Raw genomic sequence first — 21,658 nt, 5'->3', positions numbered from 1 at the left:
GGTTAAATGCCGCAAGGCAAAAACTTGTAGGCAGTCGAGCCAGAGCTGATCCTTGCTAGTAAAATTTCAGGACCCCATTACTTAGTGTTTCACTGTACTCATAGTAACACCAACAGCAGCACCAGCAGCCGGGACAGCTCCCAGTGGAGCTGCCTACATGTCATCCTCCATGGCTTCCCCCATCACTGGGACAACGGGACACAGAGGAGGGGTTCAGGGTCTCCTCACAGGTCAGGGTCTTGGTTCTTGGCTTCAAACTCAGTCCAGTTTCCATGATCTTCATTCATCTCACACCAACTTTCCAGTAAACCGACGGGCAGACTTTTCATTTCCTGTTCAGCTTCCCTTCTCAAACAGCACCCTAGACTTGCAGACAGAAAGACGGGCTTGTAAATGGAAGGTGCCCCCCGTGATGCTGCCGTGGGGCTGCTGTTGGCTTCAGTGTACAGCCCAAGGCTCTGGCTCTTTGTTGGTCCTGAGCGTTGACAAGAGGCTCCGGTTCCTTTGCTTGCGTCCGTGATTCGGTCTCCAGGGAGCAGCTTCCCTGAGATTTGGTTTGCCGATTTGCTGTTGCTCTTTCCAGCGGCTGTGTCTGGGGAGGGAAACACCAGAGCTGGTCCCAGAGCCTGAGTCTAGGTCTTTGCAACTGACTTTGAGAGACAGGGCTTAGGGATGGAGGCTACTGTTGTGGTTAGCATCCACATGGAGGGGAAGGGGGATCAAGATGGTGGTGACCCTGTGCTCCTGGGAACAGGTGTGAAAGCTTCTGCTACGATGGACACAGTCTGTCCCCTGTGCAAAGGATTTTATCTCCTCTCCACCTGTTTACCACCAAGTTCAGGGTCTGCAGAGGCCCTGCTGTAGACCTGGAGTCACCCTGACGCGCAGACAGCCTCCCCCTCCCCTGGGGGTTCCAGGTGATGCTGGGATCTTCTACCGCTGCTAGACAAGTCGCCCGGGAACCCATCCTGTCCAGAAGATAAGCCGGGGCGTTCAGTCCGGCTGTCTCCAGGAGCCGACATGGCTCTCCACACGTAGCAGCCTCCATCCTGAAAGATCTCACCACGCAGCCCCTAAAACTGGTTCTCTTCCAGTCATGGGGCACAGAGAATGGTCAGATGAAGGCCGTGCGCCTTCTTGGGCCCTGGTGCTGTGAGTGAGAAGGGAGAGCTGCTGGCCGATGGGCGACACCTAGCAAAGACAGGCTGCAGGCCCTCCAGGGCTGTGGGTACATGCGTGGGACTTGGGGGCCAGTGGTTTCCCAATCTGCACTGTCTTATTATCAGTAAGCCTAGCTCACTTAGCTGATATGGCCAAGATGTTAGACTTCTCTGCACCCAGGGTCTCTGGACCACATAGCCCACGTCCCAGGATGGATGTGAGCACAACACAAGGGTGGGTATACAAAGCACAACACTGATATGCATTGAACCCACGTTCCTGCTAGAGGGAGAAGTGAGGGTCTATCTACCTGAGTTCATAGCAACCACAGCCAGTTGTCAGGAGAGAGTAAATGAGTTTAAAGACACAGGCAGGGGAACAGCAGTGACTTGTGAGGACCACTGGAGGGTGTGGGGCATCAGTTGCACTGCAGGTTAGGCAGGTGTTTCCAGCTGCCATGGGCAAAGGTCTTCTGGTAGGGAAGCAGCACGCCGACATCCAGAGGCACGTTTAGACTGGGGTGTCGCCTTCGGCAGAGTCACAAAGGCCAACATCCTGAGAGCAACCCCAGTACAGACGTAGCCGCCAAAGAATTGTGGCATCGTGTGCTGGGCAAATAAAATCTCCCAGACCCAGAAAAACCTGCCCACAAAGGTAGGAGAGAGAGAAACCCATTTTATTAAGCAGTAAGCACTCAAACTGAACGTGAAGCCCATCGTAGGCAAGGCAGGGGCAGAAAGAAAGCTCCCTCTTTTACATCTGTCAATCCATTGCATCCTCCAGCTACAGGGTTTGGAGCACCAATTGGTTCACCCTGGATTCACCTGGTGATGGAGGTGGCCTTCTGTGCTAGCCCACTGGGTTCCCCAAAGGAAAAGTGAACTCATCACATCTTCATGGCAGGAGGTGGTTTTGCCACTTGGAGCCAAACACCTACACAAGTTAGGCACCTGCTGTGCCCCAGGAACCACAGGGAGTTGGAGGCACTGTCATTTTTGCTGATTATTCAGAGCGTTGCCAGGTCCTTGAGAAAGACGTAAAGCCAGTGAAGAGCTATTTAACTTTTTTTTTTTTTTTTTGACAAGCAGAGTGGACAGTGAAAGAGAAAGAAAGGTCTTCCTTTGACATTGGTTCACCCTCCAATTCACCCTCCAGTGGCCGCCGAGGCCAGTGCACCGCACTGATCCGAAGGCAGGAGCCAGGTGCTTCTGGTCTCCCATGGGGTGCAGGGCCCAAGCACTTGGGCCATCCTCCACTGCACTCCCGGGCCACAGCAGAGAGCTGGCCTGGGAGAGGGGCAATGGGGACAGAATCCAGCGCCCCGACCGGGACTAGAACCCGTGGTGCCGGCACCACAGGCGGAGGATTAGCCTATTGAGCCGCAGTGCCGGCTGCTATTTCACTTTTAAGAGGATTCACACCTAGTCCATGAGGACAGAGAAAGAGTTCACAGTGACAGGTTTCCGAAGTAAGTGTTCCAAGAAAAGGAAAAAGGGGTGGGGTCTCTCCATTTTAAACAAAGAAGGAAGTCCCTACAACTAAGCTTTCAATAAACATCTTGCAAAGAAATGAATTGGTACATTTCCCAGAATATAGCTCTGTTGGGTTTATTGTTGGCGTAGAAACTAAAGTTGTACCTATGAAATTTACATTCATTAAATAAAAGCTTTTAAAAATATTTTAAAAGATTAAAATACAAAATGTAGCTGTCTCCCAGTCAGGTGGGCTTCCTCACTATAAATCTGGTCCCTTGACCCTGCAAAACCAGGGAGACAGACATCAGGCCACAGGAACTGCCTAGGAAAGCAGGTAGGGCAGGGAGGGCCAGCTTGGATATTTGATGATCAGAGGGACAGATCTGGATCAAATTCCAGGCCTTGCTTTTTATTATCTGTGTGGCCTCAGGTGAATTCGTTAGCTATTTGGGCTTCAGATTTCTTATCTAATATTTCTAGATTTCATATCTAACCCATGTGCCATAGAGTAGCCTCACTGGCCAAATTACATATCACAGCTATATTAAATATTTTTTCTGCAGCAGCTCAGGATATAAACAAAGGAATACATGTAGCAGGATGTCGTGTGGAGAGGCCTGGCAGAGTAGGGGTTCTGCAAATGTCAGTCCCCTCTTCTGGAAGGAAATGAGTCAGGCTTGGGGGTGGCTGTGTTTGCTTTGATCCCCGACTGTGGTGGGCAGGGAGACAAGGCCAACTGTGGAGATTCTTGAGCTACTGACATTTCCATTGTCGCCAGATGAGTGCTGAAAGGACTCCAAACCCAGACTGTGGCCTGGAGTTTGAAAAGAAACCATTTGCCTTTAAGGCCATTGTCCTAAATGTCAGGGAAGCAGTGTGCTATTCTATGCCACTTCTTTTCATTGATTCTGAAGCAGCCAGCAGACACTCTGTTGGCTTTATAGATTTAGAAACAGGAGAAATGAATGCATGCAAAAATGGTGAAATAAATACTCTTCTGCTTGGAATCCATTTATTTTCCTCCTCTAAGCAATGGCATTAACACTTCTGGCATTAGCTCACACAACCCCAGTGTACACAGGGAGGTAGGAGGGAGTATTAAGTAGTGAACCACTGTAGGTACAACAGTCTGCATGGGAGGAGGGCTGTACTTGGCTACTTCAGTGAGATTTGTGGGGTTCTGCACCTGTGAGGACACTCCTGTGATGACCTTCCCTGCAACCTTCATTTTCTGGGCACACAAACAGAGCAGAGAAAGGGTGATCTACTCAAGGATGTCATGTTGAAGGTGACAGGCAGTGATTCACAGCCAAGATCAACCAGCTGCCAAGGACCTATTTCACTGCATAATGGATTCTTTGAAAGGAACAGAGGTGGATTTCTTTAATAACATTTTAGTGAAATACACTTATTAACACAGAAAATGCAGAACCATCGTGAGCGACAGCTTAGAGATTTGGAACTTCGATGCTTTCAGGATTAGTCTTTAAAACTTTTTGGTAAGTTGTGCATTCTGTCTGAATGATCAGGTTTCACGGTGGTGATAACGACGATGGCAGTGACGACAGGATGCTGATGTTGGTGATGACAGTAATGCTATAGTGATGGGATGATGGTGACAGTGGTGATGGGATGATGATGACAGTGGTGATGATGAAGACGATGAGGATTGTGGTGGTGATGAGATGGTGGTGGTGACAATGTTGGTGAGACAACGATGACTATGATAACAGATGATGGTGGTGATGGTGATCATGGTTGCAGTGCTCATGATGGGACGACAATGATGGTCACAGCGGTGGTGATGCTGGTAATGATGATGACAGTGATGAAGGTCACAGCGGTGGTGATGCTGGTAATGATGATGACAGTGATGAAGCTGATGAGGCTTGTGGTGGTGATGAGATAGTGGTGGTGCAGTGACAGTGATGACCACAGTGGTGAGGGTGATGACGATGAGGATGGGTGATAATTGTGATGGTGGTGAGGATAGTGATTGTGGTGGCAGTGATGGGATCATGATACTGAGACGACAGTGGTGCTGATGAAGATGAGGGTGGTAGTGGTGACACCTGTGGTGGTAGTGACGTGATGATGTTGATGACAATGGTGGTTATGAAGGTGACAGTGAGTTTATAACAACAGGATCATGATAAAGATGAGGAATAAGATAAGGACGGTGATGGTGGTATCTGTGGTCGTGGTGATGGGATTCTGCTGATATTGCTGGCAGTGGTGGTGCAGTGACAATGATGGCTGTAGTGGGGATGACCACGGCAGTGAGTGTGATGGTGACAGTGACGATGAGTATAGTGGTGGTGATGACGAGAGGATAATATCCACTCTTTATTTAGGACTAACACTGAGCTTGTCACTAGTCTTAGCACTCTGTAGATTTTATGGCAGCTCCTTCTCACAGCAACCCAATAACAATGATGATGGTGATGATGATGATGATTTCAGAAGTGAGCAGACAGTTGAAGCACTTTGCCCAGTGAGATGCAATTAGGGTAATGACAAAGTCAGGATTAAAATTTAAAATAACAAAAGCAGTAATGATATTTATTGAGTTCTCATTGTGTTCTGAGCTCTGTGCTTTTTCCATGTAGTATCTGACTTCACTCTCCCCATGTTTCCTAAGACAGTCATCACTATCTTATTTTCTATGTAGTTTTATAAAGACAACTCTGAGAGTCTAAGTGACTCCTCACAGGCTCAGCCCTGAGGGGTTGGGGAGGGACATATGAATGGAAAATCTTCCTCAGAATCCCTGTCCATCACCATCTCAACTTCTCCCTCATCCTCACCCTCACCCTCACTCTGCAGCTTGCAGACACAGTGCCACTTTTCCCTCTTTTCCTTTCATGCCCATCATACGCACACCCCCACTTCCCTGCAAATTGATCCTCTTATTGTCCTGGATCTTTTAGCCAGCCCATAATGTAGTCACAGCTGAACCATACAACAGTTGTACATCCTTTTAATGGCTTGCAGTGCCTACAACTAAATCCAGATGTAGGTGTTGACATACAAGGATCTCAAGGAAATGGACCTGTCTCAACCCTTCCTTGACTCCAAAATCCATTTAACCCTTTAACCCCTTCTGCCAACAATTGCTCAAATCTAGGCCTTGTGGTTTCTAACTGCTGCCATCATGCCTGACACACATCAGGAACGTTTTAAGTGAGTGTTGAAGATTGGATGAATGGATGGATGGGTGAATAGATGAGTTCTTTTTTTGTATATGAAATATAGCTGCAATAAGTTTCTGATGACTTTTCTTTTTCCCAAGGGAAGTCCAGGAGAACGTGGTACTGATGGTGAGGTTGGACAGAAAGGTGATCAGGTAAAAAACAATTTCTTGTATAATGAATCCATCGCCCTGAAGAAGGATTGGTTTTCTCCTCGGTAGCTCCATTCTGCTACTCCTGCTGCCATTCCTTGTCTCTTCATTTCCTGCAGTAGGAATTTTGTAATCGTATTTTTATGGTTCCCGTCTGGACCTTGGTGGTTCAGTGCCATCTCTCTCTTCCTCCTTTTAAGTTATCCTCTGTCATCTGGGCTGTGTCTAGTTCACTAAAATGCCATCATTCATTACCAGATGCCCCCTTCCACCTCCCGAGCACCTGCTGTATGACTCTCACGGTGCCGGTTGCAATGTTTCACAGATGCCCGTGCTCTGGTCACTGCCCGTGGGCCCACTCTCCTAATGCACTGGAGGGTGGCACCCGGAGGGACTCAGGGCACTGCCTTCCCACGTCTTGTGCGCTGTGCTGCTGACCCATCCTGCACAGCCCCTTCCAGCAGCCTTTCCGCCAGTGAGCTTGGCAGCTGCGCATCTGCTCTGCTACTGTCATTGTTTTCTCGCTTTTCCTTCTCTCACCTGCCCTCCCACTCCATTTCCCACCATCCTCTGCATCTCAGCCATGCTCCTTGCCAGGAACTGCCCAAGGCCCTGAGATACAGAAGGTGCAATGGGCCAGTCTCTGAAGTCACAGGGCTGGCAGTTCAGGCAGGGAGGGAGGGAGGCACATGACCCAACGGCTACTCCACAGGCAGTGAGAGAAGAACTGCACCCAGGGTCTGCACGAGACACTGTTAACATTCTGGAGCATGTGGAGAATTGAGATGTGTCCAGGTTATCCTCCTAAGGATAACTCGCCGATGGCAAGGCACTCTGCAGTGAGTGTTGTGGCTGGTGTTTTCCTGCGGCAGGGCCTGGAGGTGGAGGGCAGGGACATAATTTGTTTTGGTGGTTTCCTTGGTTTTAGAACAGCCTTGTACAAGAATGCACACTTTGTACTATTACTTGTTTGGTTCTTTTTCTGATACACAGTATACTCTGCTCCATGTCAAGAACGAATCTCTTGAAATAATAATATTGCTGTAGTATGGATGTCATAATTCAGTTAACCTAACAGTTTCATTATATATATGTGTATGTGTATGCATCAATAAATGTGTGTGCATTTGTTTCTGATTTTTTTATTACAGAGCACTAAAACATACCTTCAAAGTGGAGAGAGTAGTAAAATCAACCCCATGTGCCCAGTGCCTAGCTCTGGGAGCTTGGAGCTCTCAATGACCTCTCTCCTGTCCATGTCCTCACCGCCTCCCCACTACCCCCTCCCGCCATGTTATTTTTTTTTAATTTTTTTAACAGGCAGAGTGGACAGTGAGAGAGAGAGACAGAGAGAAAGGTCTTCCTTTGCCGTTGGTTCACCCTCCAATGGCCACCGCAGCCAGCGCTCTGCAGCCGGCGCACCACACTGATCCAATGGCAGGGGCCAGGTGCTTCTCCTGGTCTCCCATGGGGTGCAGGGCCCAAGCACCTGGGCCATCCTCCACTGCACTCCCTGGCCAGAGCAGAGAGCTGGCCTAGAAGAGGGGCAATCGGGACAGAATCCGGTGCCCCGACCGGGACTAGAACCCGGTGTGCCGGCGCCGCAAGGTGGAGGATTAGCCTAGTGAGCCGCGGCGCCGGCCCTGCCGTGTTATTTTGATGAAAATCCTCTGTCAGGGCATATTTGTTATTGCAAATGTTGTCAGCTGCTCTCTCCACCTAGGGAAGCATGAGTGATCCATGAAAACGAGGTTCTTTTGTTGTCAGACTTGTTGTTGGGTTTAAAAGGTGGATTTTGAGTCATTGCCTGAAATTTGGTATTTGCAAAAGATAAAATGCTTTTTATGAGTCATTTTAAACAACTGCCTCTTGTGTTTTTCTAGGGTCATCCTGGAGTTCCAGGCTTCATGGGGCCCCCAGGGAACCCAGGGCCACCAGTAAGTAATACACATGAATCCCCTCCTTGGCACTTGAGTTCATGTCTACACCTGCTGGAGATGGTATCCCACTGGACCTCTCTCTTAAGTGATGAGCTGAAACCCAAAAAGTACACAAGAATATAGTGAAAGTACAAGTCCCTGAGGCACCCAGGGAGAGCAGAGAGGGGACCAGGCAGCCTGCATGGACTGTGTAATTAATCAGGGTGATGTTGGGTCTGAGGATCAAAGGAGAAATGACAGCAGCATGTCACAGTTAGGATCTCAAGTAAAGGATGTAGAAGCAGCACTCCCATCTTCATGGGAGCCTGTCCTATGGTGAGAGGCCCTTAGGATCAGCCAGTGCCTATAGAAGCCAGCTTTTCATGGATTGACTACAATTAACTCCACAACAATAATGACTACCAATTACGACTACAACCTCAATATATGCCATCCATGCCATCCCATTTGGTGGGCCTTGTGAGCATGCAGTCCCCGTGTTCTGGCTGTGGCTGTGGGCCTGACATTGATGCCTTATTGTCATTTCCTTCCCTTTCAGCCCAGGCAGCCTAGCTCAGTCATGTTGCTCTTCTACATGTAGTCCACTGCCCTTGCAGCCTAAAGACCCATGGAGGGTGGCCATGGCCACAGATGCTGGGGCTTAGTGTTGGCCAAGCTCAGGCCAGTCTGCTGGAATTTCACGTGGGTTCTACAGACTTCACAGAGGGCCACTGACGATGACTTACAGACCTCTCAAAAGGATCCTTGTTCCAGTAGAGACCAACAGGTCATCTCAGAGTGAAACATAAGTTCTGTTAGCATCGTGAAGTCAAAGTGTACAAAATCAAGCTTGCTTATGTTTAAAACAGCTTACCACTGGTCTCTAATTGTGACTGTGGGGTAATTATTCAAACAAATCAAGTCGTGTTAAATGCATTTCTTCAGTTAAATCCCATGAGAGCATCTTTCACTTCATGAGTGACTTTTACAGCAAACTCGTAAAGGCAGAAACCACGTCTAGTGTCACTAACAGCTCTCTCTGCTGTCCAGGGAGCCTTCCTCCCGTCTTTCTGATCCAGCTCGCTTTCCCCTCATCAAGGTGCCTTTGATGCCAACCTCCTTTTTAATTTCTCAGCCATGGTTCCTCACAGGTACGATGCTGCATGGTGCACATTGGTGAAGGATTTAATTTAATTTCATAGAATTATTTTTTAAAAGGATTTTTAAAATTTATTTGAAAGGCAGAGGGATAAGGGAGGAAGAAATAAAGGGGGGAAAGGGAAAGAGTGCGACCTTCTGTCTGCTGGTTTACACCCCAAATGGCCACGACAGCCAGGCATGAACCAGGCTGGAGCCAGGAACCAGGAACTCCATCTGGGGCTCCCATGTGGGTGGCAGGGGCCCAGTTGTGTGGGTGATCTTCCCCTGCTTTCCCAGGCACATTAACAGGAAATGGATTGGAAGTGGAGCAATTAGGACTTGAACTGGCCCTCTGCTGTGCAACGCTGGCATCAGAGGCGGCAGCTTAACCTGCTGCTCACAATGCTGGTCCCTTCATGAATCTCTACATTCCTTCAAAACTGACAGTTTCGCTTAGTTAACTGCTTTGCATTGTATTTGTATATGTTGTAGTCTCCAACAGTCTGCCACAAGAAACATTGATAAAGGTAGCAGTGCAATGTGTAGTGGAGACAAACTTTTATAGGAAGCAAAGGATCTTTGAGAAGAACTAAGTTTGTAACAAAGTAGCTCATTTGCAGATAATTTCATGCCACAGTAACTTTAGCTTTCCTGTGCTCCCTAACAGCTGAGGAACTCAGAAAATGGGTGTTGGGTTAAAACCCTGTCTCCACTTCACCGTGGTGGTCCCAAAGTCTTCCCTACAAATGAAACCCTGATCTCTTCTCATTAGAAATTGCAGAAACTTAAGATTCCAAGACAACTATAGGAGATAAGCCCTGGTTTACTGTTCTCCTGCTTGGTGGTGAATATGAGGCTCAGAAACGAAGATAATCAGAAGCCAGCTTGTCTGCATAGAGCCGATTTGTGCTTTCAGTTTGCTCAGGTGTTTATTGAGCTTCTATTTTGTGTCATGCCAGGGACTATTACTCGCCTTTGGGAAGGGAGGTGGGGTGAGTGCCCTTTCAGGTTCACCAGGCATGCATGCAATAGAAGAAACCCAGAGCAGAAAACTCATCCTCCCGATCACGTTTTGGTTTTGAGCACTTATTATTTACCAGGCTCTGTCCAAGGTACCCACACAGGCCGGCTCCTTCTGTGTTTATTTTTGGTACTCGCTCAGAACCCTGCTTCCAAATACAGCCCTTACCCTGTTTCCAGTATGTAGTAGGGTATTCAGTTCCATCCTGAAAAATCATGAGAGTCTAGGATGTCAGCAGCTTTTGCCAAAGTCAAGTAGAAACATCAAGAAGGAAGTAGAAACCCTGTTGTTTCCTTAGCTGTGGACTAGATGTATAATTGAAGCATGAACCTTAGCCTGTTTGTTTAAGGGCTGTCTATTTGCCCAGCTGTCTTTCATGGACATTGACTGTGTTCTTTCACAGAAGAGATGGAGGCAAACCAGACTACATATCATGCCAGCAACTTGCCATCAGTACCAAAGAAGACAAGTGTTCTACAGCTACATCCTGTTTATTTGAGGTCCAAGCTGTAGTCACTTCTATGACCCTACACCTTGGCTGGCACTTGGTGCCACACAGGCACTCAGGAAATGTTTGTGAAGCAGGTGGAGGCTGTTGGACATGTGTAAGAACTGTGAGCGCTTGCTGGTTTCTGCCTCCATACTTAGTGAACATCTGCGGCCCCTCTGGTGTTGGGGTGTGTGACGGACACTCATAACGATGGGGAGCCCTTTATGGAAGGCCTTTAGCGTGTGTCTGGTGCTGGCCACTTCTTTGTGTATATATTCATTCATTTATTCAGTTCTCTTACCCCATGAGAAATTGGTGTTCTCCCTCTCTCCTTTTTACAAAGAAGCTGAGATGATGGGGAAAGGAAGTTGCCTGGGTTACAGCCAGCTAGGGGGAAACAGGTGTGGGTCCAGGTGCTCTGGTCCTAAGAGGTTACACTCCTAACCAATGCCCTCTGTTCTGTTCTGAGCACCTTGTAACTCACTGCTCTTCATCTCCTTATGGCACGATTGTCTTCACCCTGTTGCTGTTAAGGAAATCAAACTTTAGAGATCCCAGGTGACTAAAGCTAAAGGCATACATGGGTGTTGGTCTAATGATCCATTGCCTTCTTCATCCAGGCAGCATGACTCCTAATTCATACACTTATTCAAGAAATATTTTAATTATTATTTATTTGAAAGGAAGAGTTACAGAGAGGGGGGAAAGAGAGAAAAAATATTCCGTATGCTGGCTCACTCCCCAAATGGCCACAGTGGCCTGGGATGGGCCAAACTGAAGCCAGGAGCTAGGAACTTCCTCTGTGTCTCCCATGCAGGTGCAAGGACCCAAGGACTTAGGCCATCCTCCACTCCCATCTCAGGCACGTTAGGAAGGAGCTGTATCAGAAGTGGTATAGCCGGGACTTGAACCAGTGCCCATATGGGATGCCAGCATTGCAGGCAGTGGCTTTACCAGCTACACCACAATGCCAGACCCTCAAGAAACATTGAGTGTCCGCTATATTCTAGCCACTGTTTTAGTCCCCAGAAGGGAAAAGGAAAATTGCTAACTTCAAGAGGCAGGATATGCGTGGGAGGAGGAAGACAAACAGAAGCTAAGTCTATCAGCACCAGGTCAGATGCTGGCACGGGCAGTAAAAGCTCAGGAGTGCCAGGGAGGTGAGGACCATGGGCTTGCAGTCTGGCGTCTGGTGGGCAGACAATGCCTCACCAAGAAACAGAGCTTGGGGTGGGAGGCTGTGAGCCCTGTGGATGCACAGGGGCTTGAATGCAGGCAGTGCAAACAGCATGTACAGGAGCCCAGGCCTCGCTTGCTTGCTTTCCAGTAGGAAAGATCCCTCCATCATCCACCAATGTGTCTCCTCCTCTGAGTTAACTCAAACAACTGGCAGTTTCATCTCCCTGGAGGATAAATACAGTTGTTTATTTGTTGCCTTACGTTCTTACATGTTCTTTGATATTAGCTGAAAATGGGCATTATAAAGTGAGACCATTTCCTATTAAGTGGTCGTAGGGATCTCTGGCTAATGCACAGGTCCTCCAGAAGTGTGGTCACTGTTCTAGTATCTTTGTATTATCAGAGAGTAGCTCAGCCAGATGGGGAAGAAAGGGGCACCTTTGAAATACTAATGGGTTGGGAAGCTGGCAGGGTCAGAGTGTAAGATCCGTACCTTGCTCCATAGATAAGGAGAGGGCCCTGATGACCTATGTCCGTGTTCACAAGAAACTAGTTTTCTGTCTTGTCTTTTTTAGGGAGCTGATGGAATTGCAGGAGCTGCTGGACCACCAGGAATCCAAGGGCCACCAGTAAGTCCTGTGAAGTGCTGGATCTGCCTTCAGTCTGTCTCTAGACCTCTCCAATACCCAAAGTGTTTGCTAAACCAATGCTGATTCTCCCTACCTTCTGTGGCTCACACATTCTGTACAAGTCTTGCAGTAATACTGCAGGAGACATCAATTGCTGTTGGAGCCACGGTGACTTTGCCACTGAAATAAAGGTTTGGATGAAATAATCGAACAATCTGTGGTTCCAGAATTCAGTTCTCAACCACCATGCAAATCATGGTACATGCAAACCACCAGTGCAAACAGTCGATACCTGTAGGCCCCATATCCCTTCTCTTTGTCAGTCTGGTTGCTCCTGTGAACAAGGAGAAGGGGGTTGGATAGACTAGAAGCTAACCTGCCCTGAATCTATGGTATGCACTAGGGAAATACTAGGTAACAGTAGTACCATCACCCCAACAGCTCGAAGATGAGTGTGTAATTAAGGAGAGAGAAGTCCCTGGTAAGGGTCCCCAAATCACAACTGGTAGAGTTGACATTTGAAGCAAGGCTTTTTCTCTACAAAACCAGAATTGGTTTTTGGCAGCTTCGTGCATTAAATGCATTCTTCATTTCAATGCCACAAAGCAAAAGGTGAGATGCAGTTTGGTGAGTATTGTGCTATTAGTCCATAGCTGCATGGCATTTAAAGGAATACACAGTGCATTAATATCCCTTACCTCACCTTATTCCCCCCCTTTGCTTTAGCCCTGTGTGTTAGGTCCTGAATCATTGTCCTCAGCTTAAAATAAGGAATGTAGATATTGTGGAAGCGACAATTTAGGGTGACAGGAAGCATCAGAGTAGCCTATAGGAATTACAGCCTATAGGAATTACAACATCCTATTTCTTAAGTTTTAAAAAAGTTATGAGAACAAATTTCACACATTTCTTATATACAATGTTAAGAGCATGATACTCCACAACCTTCCTTCCTTCCCTCCCTTGCTCCCACCTTCCCTCTTTCTTATTTTTAACTTTTAAAATGACATACTTTCCATCTATTTTATAGTCACAAGCTTCACCATCCACTAAATAAACAAGAAGGAGGTAGCAAAAACACCGTTCCTCAAGAGTATAGACAAGGGCTATAAGCACTAATCAAATCATAAAGTGTCAATTTCACTCCTATACATTACAATTTTTTTGGACTCAGTATATTAGTTACTGCAAATCAAGGGAAGTGTTTTATATCCATCTTTTTGCGATTGTCTTATTTCACTAAAAATAATGGTCTCCAAATGCATCCATTTTGTTGCAAAAGGATTTTGTTCTATTTTATGGATGAGTGGTATTCCATCACATATATATACCACAATTTCTTTAGTCATCAGCTGATGGACATCTGGGTTGATTCAATCTTATCTATTACAAGTTTAGCTGCTATAAACAAGAGGGTACAGATAACTCCTTCATATGCTGATTTCATTTCCTTTGGATGAATTGCTAGGAGTGGAAGGGCTGGGTCATATGGCAGATCTATTCTCAGATTTCTGAGGGATTGCCATGCTGTCCTTCCATAATGGCTGCACTAGTTAACCTTCCTAGCATCAGTGGATTTGGGTACCCTTTCCTCCATTCCCCATGATTATTTTCGGATTTTTGGCTGATAGCCATTCTAACTGGGGTGAGGTAAAACCTCATTGTGATTTTCATTTTCATTTTCCTAAGGACTAGTGATTCTGAGCATTTTTCCATGTGTCTGTTGGCCATTTGAATTTCATCCTTTTAAAAAATGTCTTAATATTCTTAGCCCATTTTTGAATTGGATTGTTTGTTTTGTTGATTTTCTTAAGCTCTCCTTATATATTCTGGATAATAAACTTATCAGATGCAGAATTTGAAAATATTGTCTCCCATTCTGTCAGTTGCCTATTTACTTTGTTGAGTGCTTTCTTTATTGAGCAGAGGCTTCTTAGCTTGATGTATCATTTATATATTTTTGCCTTTATTGCTTGTGCTTCTGGAGTCTTATCCAACAATCTTTGCCTATGCCAATGCCTCGCAGTGTTTCCCGTGTTTTCCTCTAGTAATTTAATGCTTTCAGGTCTTAGGTTTAGACCCCTGATCCATTGTGAGTTGATTTTTGTATAGGGTGTAAGGTAGAGATCTCATTTCATAATTCTGCAAGCTGAGATCTAGTTTTCCCAACACCATTTGTTGAAGAGACTGTCCATTCTCCAGGGAGCGATTTTAGCTAATTTGTCATGGATTAATAGGTTATAACTCTCTAGATTCATTTCTGGAGTTTCCATTCTGTTCTAGTTGTCTCCATGTCTATTCTTGTGAAATATCAGGCTGCTCTATAATAAGTCTTGACATCTGGTATTGTGATGCCTCTACAGCTTTACTTTTATTGTTTAGGATTGCTTTAACTATTTTTTTCAGAGCTGAGAAAAACGTCTTTGGTATTTTGATGGGATCACATTGAATCAGTAAATTGCTTTGTGTAGTATAGACATTTTCATATTAATTATTCCAATCCATGGACATAGAAGAGTTTTCTAATTTTTGTGTCTCCTTTTAATTTAATTAATGTTTTATAATTTACATTATAGAAATCCTTGGTTAAATTTATCCCAAATTGTTTAAACATTTTGTAGCTAGTGTGAATGAGTCTGATCTTACAAGTTCTTTCTCAGCCATGGCATTGTCTTTGTATACAAATACTGTTGATTTTTGATATAAACAATTTATATCCTCCTGCTTTGCCAAACTCTTATGAGTTCCAGTAAAAAATCTTCAACAAAATACCAGCTAACCAAATCTAACACTATATCAAAACAGACCAAGTGGGATTTATCCTTGGTATGCAGGGATGGTTCAACACATGCAAATTAATAAATGTGAAACATCACATTAACAATTTGAAGAATAAAAACCATATTATTATCTCAATAGAGGCAGAGAAAGAATTTGATAAAACATGAGTTTTTCATGATAAAAACCTTAAGCAAATTGAGTATAGAATGAACAGACATACCTCAATACAACCAAGGCAATATATGACAGACCCACAGCCAACATCATATTGAATGAGAAAAATCTGGAAACATTTCCACTAAGATCTTGAACCAGACAGGGATGTTTACTGTCATTATTATTCAATATAGTTCTGGAAGTTTTAGCTAGAGCTGTTAGACAAGAAAAAGAAATCAAAGGCATACAAATGGGAATGGAGGATGTCAAATTATCCCTGTTTGCAGAGGATATGATCCTATACATAGCAGCATCCTATCACAAGGCTAGCTGGAAAAGTGGTCCAGATTCTTGACCTGATATCTAGACTCTTGTACAAAAGGCACTTTAATAATTTCCTCCTCCTCAGACATGGAGGACAAAGTCTAGTTGGATTACTTTAAGTTCCAAGTCTATAGGATACAAATATCCTTTTGAAAAGTACCAGATCAGTGTTCTTTATGGTACTCCACCTTGCACCACTGAGTCGGATGGTCAAGGAGGGGCTGTGGGTGTTGAATGATGACAGCCCACGGCTCTGAAGGATCATCATCTGCTCCAGTTTTTTAAAGCAGCTTACCTAGAAGTCCCAAGATGAATAAAATAGAAAATATAGCTCAGGCAGCTTTTTATTGAATCTCAGAGTAAAGGATTTCCCCACTAAACATAGACATAATGGACTGTTTGCCCAAGGAAACTCGGATGTGAAGCCCAGATGTGAAATCCTTACCTTCCTAGTAACTGAGTTATGTTGAACAAGACCTTGATTCTGTCCTGGGACCCTCAGCAAGTTATGGCTGCCTTGACACTGTCCGTGGTCCTGATACCATGGCCTGACCCTCAAATCAGGATAGAGTGCAAGTTTTCTTCACCCAAAGAATGAGTCTTGGCAGACGAAAAAAAAAAAAAAATTTAAACAGAAAATAATAATAAATGTGATACATACAGACCTAAAGTTTTCCATTTCTACTGCATTTGAAGTAAACTGTCAACATTTTTAAAAAGTTACTTGAAATGCAGAGTGAGAGACTGAGAAGAAACAAGTGAGAGAGATCTGCTGGTTCTCTCCCTAAGTGCACATGACAGACAGGCTTGGCCAAAGAGAAACCAGGAACTGTGCCTCTCCCACGTATCGGTGCCAGGGGCCAACGTGTTGGAACCATCATCCACTACCTGCCCAGGGGGGTGCACTAGTAGAAAGTTCAATTGCAAGTGGAAGCAGGACTCTATTCTAGGCCCTCCGATATGGGATTCAGGCCTCCATATGCTCATGCCACTATTTATCAATTATTTTTACATAGCATGATGGCCTGTGTTTTGATTTTGAGTCTCCTAGAGACCCCTGACTTTATTATTATACCAAAAAAACCTCCTCCCATCTATTGGTTGCGGTTTTTTAAAAGTAGTTGGAGAATGTAACACCTGTGAAGATGAACTTAGAATCCTAGGTTGTGAGGGTTTTTTTCTAATTCTTTCTTCATTGGGGGTAGGATTTCTAATTTTATTAAATGTATTTATGGTATACAACATAAGGTTTTATACATTTATCTTTTGTCTTTGCTTATTAAAATATTTAACATACTTTTTAGCATTAAAATATGTTAACAGTAATTGTACCAATTTATGGGGCACAAAGTGATATTTCAGTACAATGTGTACTGATAATATCAGGGTGATTAGCATTTTCCTCACTTTGTCATTACTTTATCACTAGAGTCCTAGAGCTCTTCCCTTCTGTGTGCTCAGAAAAAGCAAAACAGGTTATTGTGAGCTATAGTCACCCAACTGTGCTGTATGACCTAGGAACTCACTCCTTCTATCCGACTCTAACCTGGTCCCCAGGACCCAACTGTAACCCCTCTCCTAGTCTCTGATAATTGCTATCCTATGTTCAAGTTGAGCTTATTTTAGCTTCCACATAGAAGACCGCATGTGGTACTTTTCTGTGTCTGGCTTGTTTCATTTAACGTAAGGCCATCCAGTTCCATCCATTTTGCTGCAAATGACAGGATTTCATTCTGGTTTGTGGTTGAATAGTATTCCATTGTGTATACTTACCACATTTTTAATCCATTCATCCAGTGATGGATACCTTGGTTGATTCTGTATTTTGGTTGTTTTTAATAGTGTTGCAGTAAACATGTTGGTGCAAGCATCTCTTTGATATGATTTAATTTCTTTTGGATGTATACCTAAGAGTGTGCTTGCTACATCATGTAGTTGTTGTATTTCTAGTTTTTAAAGTAATCTCCTTACTGCTTTCCACAGTGGCCATACTAATCTACATTTCCATCAATGGTGTGTAAGTGTTCTTCTTTCTCCAAATCATTACCAGCATTTGTTACTTTGTCTTTTTTGATAATAACCATTAACTTGGCTGGATGGCACCTAATTGTGGTTTTGACTTGAATTTAATTGACAACTAGTGATAGAACACTTTTTCCATATACTTGTTGGTCATTTGTATTTGAGAAATGTCTATTCAGATCCTTTGATCACTTCTTAACTATTTGGCTTGGTTTTGCTTTGGAGATTTTTGGGTTCCTTTATATGTTCTGGATAATAATCCTTTGTTGGATGCCTGGTTTGCAAATACTTTCTCCCATCATGTTAGTCATCTCTTCACTCTGTACTTGTTTTCTCTGCTGTGCAGAAGATTCTTGGTTTGATAGAATTGCATTTGTTTAGTTTTGCTTTTGTTGCCTGAGCTTTTGGGGTTTTACCCATGAAATCTTTACCTACTTCAATATTTTAAAGTATATCTCCTATATTTTCTTTTAGCAAGTTCACAGTTCTAGATCTTACATTTGTGTTTTGGATTTATCTTGAGTTGACTTCTGCATATGGTGAAAGGTAGGGATCTATTTTCATATATCCTGTTTTGCCAGCACCATTTATTGAAGAGGCTGCCCTGTATCCAATATACATTCCTGGCAACCTCATCAAAAATCTGTTGGCTGAATATACATGAGTTCTCTGTTCTGTTCCATTGATCTATGTATTGTTTTTTATGCCAGTACCATGCTGTTTCAATTATTCTAGAGACGAACATTATCAACCCAGTCCCCATCAAAATACCAGTGCATTCTTTACCGCAATAGAAAAGCAATTCTAAAATCCACATGGAATCATTAAAGACTCAGAACAGCCTTTGGTCCTGCCCCCAGCTGTCTGCTAATGCAGACCCTTGAGGGCAACAGTGATGGATCCAAGAGTTGGGTGCCTGCCACCCCCCTGGGAGACCTGGAATGAATTCCCATGTCTCAGCTTTGTCCTCAGCCTAGTTCCAGCCATTGGAGGCGTTTGCGGAACAAGCAAGTGATGGGAACACTCTCTCAATCTAGTTAGTTTAATGGGATGCATTGCAACACCTGATGGTGCAGCATACCACAAAGCTAGTTTCCATACCAAAGGTAGGTAAGGGGCCCAGGCACTCTGGAGTGGTGGGTGGATATAGGTGTCTTAATCACTGGGTCAAGTGCCCACCCCTAAGCTTTACTTATTTTTTTTTTTTGCTCAAAATCACTCTGGCTATTCTGAGTCTTTTGTGATTCCATATAGATTTTACAATGGTTCTATTTCTGTAAAGAATACATTGGTATTTTGATGGGGAAGCATTGCTGATGTCTGTCTACCATCTTTTAACTCCCAGGTTCTCTGCCACAGGAACTACTTTTTTTTTTTTTTTTTTGGACAGGCAGAGTGGACAGTGAGAGAGAGACAGACAGAGAGAAAGGTCTTCCTTTACCGTTGGTTCTCCCTCCAACGATGGCCGCCACAGCTGGCGCGCTGCGGCCGGCACACCACGCTGATCTGAAGCCAGGAGCCAGGTGCTTATCCTGGTCTCCCATGCGGGTGCAGGGCCCAAGGACTTGGGCCATCCTCCACTGCACTCCCAGGCCACAGCAGAGAGCTGGCCTGGAAGAGGGACAACTGGGACAGAATCCGGTGCCCCGACCGGGACTAGAACCCGGTGTGCCAGTGCCGCAGGCAGAGGATTAGCCTATTGAGCTATGGCGCCGGCCGGGAACTGCTTTCTAAATACAGAAGTCTGGTTGTTGCGGTAGTCACTAGGTGGAATCTTCACCTTGATCTGTGACATTCTTGCTATTTGACTGTGCCTTTCTCTCCTGAGAGTCACGAAGGGTCTAGAGTCTAGGACTGGCAAACCAAATAGTAAATATTTTAGCTTCTGTGAGCCCCATGACCTGTTACAACTACTCAGCTATACTGCAATAAAGTAACAAAAGCAGGAGGCATTATGTAAACTAATGGCTGTGAGTGTACTGATAAAACTTTATTTACAAAAACAGGCAGAGAGCTGGAGTTTGCTGCCCGCTGTCCAAGACCACTGGCATTCTCAGCTAGGGTCTTTGGAATGATAAGCATGCAGGAAACTCCATTATTAGTATTTTTAAAACTGCTAATGGAAAGTAAACGTTTGTCCTGGGCTGACAAATAATATCCACTTTATTTGCTTATATGTTTGTATGCTTCTGATGTGGAAAAGGAGTGGACACTTCGCTTGATTGTGATTCTTTTATATTGGTCACTCCACTCCAGTGGCATTGCTAAGTCCAGGCCATCTCACATTACATCAAATTTCTGTCAATGCAACTGTGAATACATAATTTCTATTTTTCTAAAAAATTAAGAGTAACTTCTCAACATGACTCTGTTGTATACAAATCCTTTGAGAAAAGCTTTTCACAAACAATAGTAAATCTAAAACATTTGTCCATTCTTCATTTCCAAAGACCCTATATAATAACATTTTTAAAACTAAATATCTTAATCATCCATCATTTATGTCTCTCATTCTTCAGGTAGGGAAATAGAACTCAGTTGTTGAGTTTATGTGTTTAAATAGTGCTTAATAAAAACAGGATGCATTGAATAACCTCATTGGGCTACATCTATATAATATAAAATCTGTATAAAATTGAAATATTAGCTGTGTTTTGGTTTTAACCCTTAAAAAGATGTGCTTATTTATTTGAAAGAGTTACAGAGAGATGGAGAGAGAGATCTTCCGTCTGCTGGTTCACTCTCCATTTAGCTGCAATGGCCAGGGTTGGGCCAGGACAAAGCCAGGAGTCTGGAACCATTTGGGTCTCCCGTGTAGGTGTATGGCAGCTGCTTTCCCAGGCACATTAGCAGGGAGCTGGACCTGAAGTGGAACAGCTGGGACATGAACTGGCACCCACATGAAATGCTAGCATTTCAGACAATGGCTTAATCCTCTAGGCCACAATGTCGGCCCCTTGACGTTAAGATGATAAAGCCACATCTTTTGAGAAAGCCTCACTCTGTGTTGCATGTGGGTTCAAATGAAATGTAAAACTTGACGTAAGTGTCTTATCCCAGAGGCAACACTGGTAGGGGATGGTAAAGTTGTCAGAATTCTAAGTACTTGTGGTAGGGATCTGGGGTGACTTAAAAATGTTCGTGCCGATTTAAAAGCTCTGGTTGACAGTTATACACATCTTTGACAACTGCAATGGGAAGTGAAGAGTTAATGAATTTGGCCAAATAGTCTTTCAAAACATCACATCCATTTCATTGGGGTAAGAGATACTTGCCGGGGACATTGATGGTGAAAAGTTGAGTAAACTCTAAGTAAAACAAGACCACAGGTTGTACATGCCCCGAGCCAGCCCTTTGCTATGCTGGGTTCTATAAACTCAACACTCAAGGTGCTGTGGGTGGGGTTGTATGGGCGGGGAGCCCAAGTCACAGCTAGTCTGGGGACAGTTGCAGAGTTGGATCCAACCCCAGTCCTGTGGGATCAGAAGAGGCCCAATAGCCTCTTCCCGCTCATCATTGAATCACCAATTCCCCCCGAGTCTAAGTGATGTGGTCAGAGTGAGTCTATTCATGTGCACACCAGGTTAGCATCACAGCCGAATGGGGAACCACAGCCTGACGCAGGAGTGCCCTGGCCTCTCCCTCCCAACCTGCACGAGTAGTTCTGTGCGAGGGCTTCTGTTTCCAGGGAAGCCATGCAGGGGTTTCACAGTTCTTTCATGCCTTGCCTCTTGTAGGGGAAAGAAGGACCGCCTGGCCCCGAAGGCCCACCCGGAATCCCTGGACTTCCAGTGAGTTGCAGTTCTGTTTATTTTTAATGCAGTTTGCTTTTACAGAAATAAGGGGTGGCCATTAGTGGGACTGAAGGCATTGCAGAAAGTTAGCAGAAAAAATGCACTTTAACCTGCTTGTCAGCCAAAGCCAACTACATTTTGGGTGGAGCCAGTCTTAATCTCATTTTTCTTTCCTGCACATATTGCATTTTTATTTGTTGTTTCTCTTTCTCATCTGTTCACAT

General features: G+C 44.6%; 1 protein-coding gene across 2 annotated transcripts in view; it reads left to right on the top strand.

Annotated features, from left to right (window-relative positions):
• COL22A1 (collagen type XXII alpha 1 chain) overlaps window positions 1-21,658 on the top strand; it is a 261,951-nt gene that overhangs the window by 207,169 nt on the left and 33,124 nt on the right. For both annotated transcript variants that reach the window (XR_011389346.1, XM_051844068.2), the window contains exons 47-50: window positions 5,929-5,982; window positions 7,863-7,916; window positions 12,304-12,357; window positions 21,378-21,431. Coding sequence is in view for 1 of the 2 variants with exons in the window: in XM_051844068.2 (XP_051700028.2) it covers window positions 5,929-5,982; window positions 7,863-7,916; window positions 12,304-12,357; window positions 21,378-21,431 (216 nt within the window). In the remaining variant the exon portion in view is untranslated. The remainder of the gene's footprint in view (window positions 1-5,928; window positions 5,983-7,862; window positions 7,917-12,303; window positions 12,358-21,377; window positions 21,432-21,658) is intronic.

Source organism: Oryctolagus cuniculus, chromosome 6, assembly GCF_964237555.1.
Source record: "Oryctolagus cuniculus chromosome 6, mOryCun1.1, whole genome shotgun sequence".
NCBI classification, from domain to species: domain Eukaryota; kingdom Metazoa; phylum Chordata; class Mammalia; order Lagomorpha; family Leporidae; genus Oryctolagus; species Oryctolagus cuniculus.
This window is presented reverse-complemented; position numbering and strand designations above follow the sequence as displayed.